General features: G+C 33.3%; 1 protein-coding gene across 2 annotated transcripts; it reads right to left on the reverse strand.

Annotated features, from left to right (window-relative positions):
• Positions 1-1,485: 1,485 nt before the first annotated feature.
• LOC131603803 (phosphatidylglycerophosphate phosphatase PTPMT2-like) lies at positions 1,486-4,189 on the reverse strand. Of its 2 annotated transcripts, none has more exons than XM_058876239.1 (7): positions 4,019-4,189; positions 3,730-3,929; positions 3,220-3,342; positions 2,870-2,963; positions 2,654-2,736; positions 2,471-2,560; positions 1,486-2,313 (listed from the first exon to the last, which is right to left on the reverse strand). In XM_058876239.1, exons 2-7 carry the CDS (start codon positions 3,925-3,927, stop codon positions 2,008-2,010), a joined length of 894 nt encoding a protein of 297 aa, XP_058732222.1. In that variant the 5' UTR covers positions 3,928-3,929; positions 4,019-4,189; the 3' UTR covers positions 1,486-2,007. The 2 variants fall into 2 exon arrangements, with proteins under 2 accessions (XP_058732222.1, XP_058732221.1); XM_058876238.1 differs by having other exon boundaries at positions 3,730-3,939; positions 4,019-4,187.
• Between the last annotated feature and the right edge of the window lie 1,598 nt (positions 4,190-5,787).

Below are 5,787 nucleotides of genomic sequence, written 5' to 3' on the forward strand. Positions count from 1 at the left end.
TGCAGTTACCGTGCATAGATAAAAATCTATGCACCGTGCATAGATTATTATGGACCCTTGGATCATTAGATCAAATTCTAGACATCAATTGTTATTACTCAATACTTAATACTCACCACTCAATACTCAATACTGGATTAAAAACATGATCCAATGACTTATATAGACTTATGCATGGTGCATAAGGAAAATCCTTATGCATATTAGCCAAAGCCCATAATTTCTCCACAATATACTCCGCCTTGATCATTTTTCCATCAGCAACCTCTAATCACAACACCAAACCCCAATTTGAATGTCTCTTCACGAATCCATTATAGCATGTGATCACGGAATTCATACTCTTGTTTATTTTTAAAATGGTTTCCAATATCTACAACCTTCACATTACATGTGAAGCATCCTAAGACACAATAGGCTTGGTGATAGCATCGAGATGCACCATACCTAATGAAAGCAAAAACATAAAATAATAAGAATCATCCATAACAAAAAAATATTGCTGGAAAATAAGCACAAACAATTTCTGAAAAATGCATATTCTATCTAATGAATTCATAGAGAATCCGAAAAATACACTTGCGGTTACTGCGTGACTTTTTTTGCTTCAAATCCATATTAATGTGAGCAATGAGAGTTGAAATGATTGAACTTTACATTAAATTTCAACTCCTTTAGCTCCTTTTGATTTGATGAAACACAAGAATTTATGGAGATTTGGAGTGAAAAACTTAATTGAGAATGGATAGATTTTTGAAAAGGGTTTAAGGGGAAAAAATGGAAATAAACTCTTATCATGCATGTGGTTGTTTTTAGCAATTTCATATTTGATTTTTCCGGAGACACTTCTCCGAAATAATCTGAGATGCAAAGGTGTCAGTATTCCAAATTCCCCGCTTAAATATACCGGAGGTACATCTCCAAATTTCTCTTGTAATAGTTAATTCGCAATTTATTTTATCAAACTCCCAGAAATGTATCTCTGGAAAAAAAATTATTTGACTGTAGAGTAGAACCAAATTTGCTTGTTTGTGTTTTATGCAAATGGTACGTCCAAAAATATATTTCCGGCTGCATTACCCTTGAACCCATATTGACCAGCCCATTTATAAAAATGACAAAACTTAAGTACAATTTTTTAGGTGTGGTTCTTACTATTTTCCAATGAAAATATGACAAGTGTATAATTTCCTCTTACATATATACAAATTTCTCATATTTTCACACACTAAATAATATTTAAGTATATTTGTCATATTTTTATTGAAAAATAATAAAAACCACACCTAAAGAATTGTACTTAAGTTTTATCCTTTATTAAAACCCGTTTAGTAGGGCCAGTTCTGGACCCGCTTGCGGGTCTTGATCAACCCTAATCCAAACACAACAGAAACATTAATGATTCCAGGCTTAACTGTGTACTTAGCTCGTATTTGTTAATTGATTTAGAAGAGCAAAACCCGCACCTAACGAAAAAATACCACATAAAAAAAACAAGTTCTTGTACTATACCATTTTAGTATACCAGTCAAGTACAGTATAAATGGGAAAAAAAAACAGGTAGCTTACTTCTATTCTGCTTCCTACGGTTTAGTTGGCTGTTATTTCTAGTACAGCAGAAACTAAAGCAATAGACAAGACGGATAAGCCAATTTGCAACAGCCTGCTGAGCCTTGGTACAAATTAGGCAAGTGCAAAGAAACTGCACGAATATTGACAAGACACCCTTAGCAACCAACAATTCTGTTGATTTCACACCAATGTTTTAAACATGAACAAAGATTTCACTTGGATTTACAAGCACGCAAAAGGAAAAAATATATGTACAAGATTAAGTAGATAACTACATGATGTTCCTCTTTAACGAGTAAACATCATCTTCCCTCTTTCTTACTACGCACCCTCTCTTAAACACAATTGTACCGACTTCGTGGGAAATTATTCACTTATTTTCATAACCATCTTCTGTACAGGCCACCATGCTTGACACATGAGTGTCAAGCTGGCTTAGCAAGCACGCGACTCTGAAACTGGCAGCCGCCTTGTCATTGGAACACTACTACTGGATGCTTTTAAGGATGCAAAAAGGCAAGATAACCGTGCTATCATGGGCTTAGTCTTTGGAACTTTAGGAACAATAGCTAGCTCCATACTTGTATCAGACGTACTATGATAGCCTTCAAGATCATCTTTGGTTATGAGAACTGTGTCTCCAGAAGGAGATGGTGGTAAAGGAGAAGGTCTTTGATTGTTATAGCTTTGAACAGCCTGTGGTAAAGGAGAAGGTCTTTGGTTGTTATAACTTTGAACAGCCTGCATACAATACATGCATAGATTATACAAAAACTGAATGCTAGGAAATAAATCATTACCATAAAAGCACAACAATTGTTATATTGCGTCATTGGCCTTCTAGAAAGTAGAAGAGCAAAAATAAATAAATAAATAAATATTCTAAAACTGGGTATACCTTCCACTGTGATGGTGCTAGTAGCACTCTAGGTCTTCGAGACCGCACATACTCAAGGGCAGCCGCAGGAGTCATGTGCTTGTATTCAACCTGAAAAACGGGAATAGAATACATGGTAATCAATCAGCCCCTCAAAGCTTCGACTGGTGCCACAACTTTTAATCAGAAAGATCAGGAGCTTACCAAATAACAAAGCACAATTGTTGTACTCCTCCCACGTCCAGCTTTACAGTGAACGTAAGTTGTTTTACCACAAGTAGCATTATCTGTATTAAATACAAAAGTAAGATAAACCACACAAGCAAAACTATTTTCCAGGACACAAAACATAACTAAGAACCACATTGATAGATGGATTTACACCCCTTCCCAAAATTAAACAAAATTTAAAAAACCCACTATGAATGAACTGCACAGCCCGGTTGATATCCACAAATGAGGGAGCAAAGAGATAATCTCTTGTGGGAATTACCAAATGATCGATCCCGTGAGCCTAAAACAAATCAAGCAAACAAACAAAGCAATCAGAAATGGTCATAAACAAAATTAAAAATAGCAAAGACATAAGAAACTATCGTGGTAATGCAAAAATTCATTTTTCATGTATTAATTATACACAAACAAAATAGATATACTTGCACGCATTCATCAGAGACTCCAAAAATAGGTCATTTTGTTTTTGTAACACACAATTAGCTCAAAAAGTGCAAAGAAAATACATACTTCAAGAAAAAGGGCATAACACTTACACGATACAATGAAGATGGTACCAAAGTTTCATATGGTTCATTCAAAGTAATTACACCGCCAACACCAAGGTTCTTCAAGTGAGGAACATCTTTAGGAAACGGTACTGCACCCAGCAACAAAAACTAGAAGTAACAACAAACAAGTGTTTAATTTAACAACAACCACGCCAAAATCACCTATCGATCAAAGAACATTCAATACCACAGCCACCCTAACTAGTCATTCATTTTCAAAACATCGACAAATCATTCTAAGCAAAAAAAAAAAAAGAAAAGCAATTTCACTTCCAAATTACACTAAGCATATGTTTGGAACTACGTTTGTGTGACATTCTCGCGTCCCGAGGCACTTTCAACGTGGAAAATGGGAAGCTGGAAAATGGAGCTTTTGCTTAACGTGGTCACTTGACGCGATTTTGTTAAACTTGATGAAAATCCAAACATACACTAAATCAAAATCAAAACAACAAAAACAAAAAACCCATCACTAAAATACAGAAAAGGCAAAACCTCATCAATTTGATCCCACCATCTGAACTCAGCTTCCATTTTATTCCTCAGCACGTTATACAAAAGTGTAGGATAAAACAGAATCCGTGCACCTGCACCAACCAACGCTCTCTTCGCATCAACCCTAACAATTTGTCTCTCCAAATTCTCTTCTTCATCCCTACTACACTCTGCATCATCCAATTCCTCAATCTTCATCGCTGAAAAACCCTAAAAAAAACACAATCGTGATTCCGATTCACATAAATGAAAACCCTAAAATTGAATAATTGAAAGGAATCTTAGTTACCTTATTGATGGAATTGGAGTCAAGAAGAAGCAAAATCGAAAATTGGCGATAAATGGAAAATCGATGTGAGAGGAGAAAAAGGAATTGGGAACGACGTTAATAATCAAAGTGTTTCACAAGAAGAAGAGTGGAGTCTAGTCTAGAGAGTGGAAATTAGAAAGGACCTAATCAGAAATGCCCTTGGAATAAGGTATTACCAAACATACCCTTCTTTCTAGTCTAAAGCGACATGTCGAGGTGTCCATTTTTGGTAATTAATTTATTAATAAAACTCATCTAACTTTGGTCTATTTTCTCTTTATTGTGTTTGTATCCGCGGTGGACAGAATTGATTCTAACATAATTGAATTTGGTATAATTGATTTTGGGCCAGTTTGTTTCAGCTTTAAAAAAATGAATTTTTTCTTTGTATTTTTGAAAATAGATTTTCTAAAACCGTTTTTCAAAATATTACAAGTTTTTTTATATTCGTTTTTTCTAAAATGAAACATTAATTTTGACATCTTATAACATAAACATACATAATTGAAGACCAAAACTTAGTCAAAATCATAATTTTTTCAAAAAGTTGTATTTCAAAAATGATTTTTATGAAAATCTATTTGAAATAGCTTCAAAATTAAGTGATTTTTTGAAATTTTGATATCCAATTTTTTTTTTCATAAATAGATGAAATACCTTTAATCACATTTTAAGAATAGCTATTCAAACAAAATTTTCATTTGAAGCTTTTATAAAAAGTTTCTTTGTAAAAAAAATTTCACAAAATTTGATAACACTATAAAAATCATTTTTAAAAAAAGCCAAAACAAACGGGCCCTTTATCAGAATTGAGTTTAGTAAAATTGATTTATGTTTGGATAAATTTGTATAAAAGTGAGTTGAACAAAAAATTTCAGTGTAAAAATCATCTAGAATCAATTCAAGAGACAGAAGCTACAAATTCTAGCTTCAACTAGAATCAATTCTGGAGACAGAATCAATTCTACTTTTTTTAAACAAACATCTTAAAATCATCTAAAATCAATTTTACACTTCTATAATTGCTTTTAGCCCTTCCAAAAGTCAAACCAAACATACACGATATCTACTATCTACTATCTGCTATCAAGTTTTTACTAATGCATTGGCCAAACATCCCAAAATATCCTTCTACTATCTACTATCAAGCTTTTACTAATACATTGGCCAAACATCCTAAAATATCTTTCCCACAAAAATAATTTGCACTACATTTTGGACAACAAGGTAATTAACAAATTAACCCTAACAAACTAGCTATTTCACAGATATCTGTTTCAATTTGATTGGACCAAATTAATATATTATTTTTTCCTCCAACCTAAGAATGTTTTCATCTAGAAACATCAATTTCTCTTCACGATTCAAATTATAACTCCCTCTTCTCTCTCCTCAAACCTTGAAAGTGACTGAACAAAAAACCTAGAACACGCCTCCCTGTCGTCGCAAATCATTGAAGCATAGAAGATGAACCAGTTTTACCCACCATAGCTGCGTGTATGTTGCTGATTCTCTCTTCAATTTCACTTATTGATTTTTTCGTTTTCCTTTTGTTTAGATTTCGATAAATCTGATTGCAGATATACACAAGAAGCATTAGATTTTCAGATCTGCAATAAACTAATCTTTTTGTTGAACTAAAATTATCTGCAATTTACTTCATTAGCTAACAAAGTTTATGGCTTGAATAATGATGCATTGATATATTATTTCATTAGTGGTTTAAATCATGATACGAGACTTGAAGA

Source organism: Vicia villosa, linkage group LG5, assembly GCF_029867415.1.
Source record: "Vicia villosa cultivar HV-30 ecotype Madison, WI linkage group LG5, Vvil1.0, whole genome shotgun sequence".
NCBI classification, from domain to species: domain Eukaryota; kingdom Viridiplantae; phylum Streptophyta; class Magnoliopsida; order Fabales; family Fabaceae; genus Vicia; species Vicia villosa.

Excerpts from the sequence above, each read along its gene's own strand:
- LOC131603803 (XM_058876239.1), bottom strand. The coding sequence starts at position 3,927 with ATGAAGATTGAGGAATTGGATGATGCAGAGTGTAGTAGGGATGAAGAA. Across the intron at positions 3,343-3,729 it reads GGTGGGATCAAATTGATGAG|TTTTTGTTGCTGGGTGCAGT; the intron begins GTTTTGCCTTTT and ends TGTTACTTCTAG. Across the intron at positions 2,314-2,470 it reads TAGCACCATCACAGTGGAAG|GCTGTTCAAAGTTATAACAA; the intron begins GTATACCCAGTT and ends TATTGTATGCAG.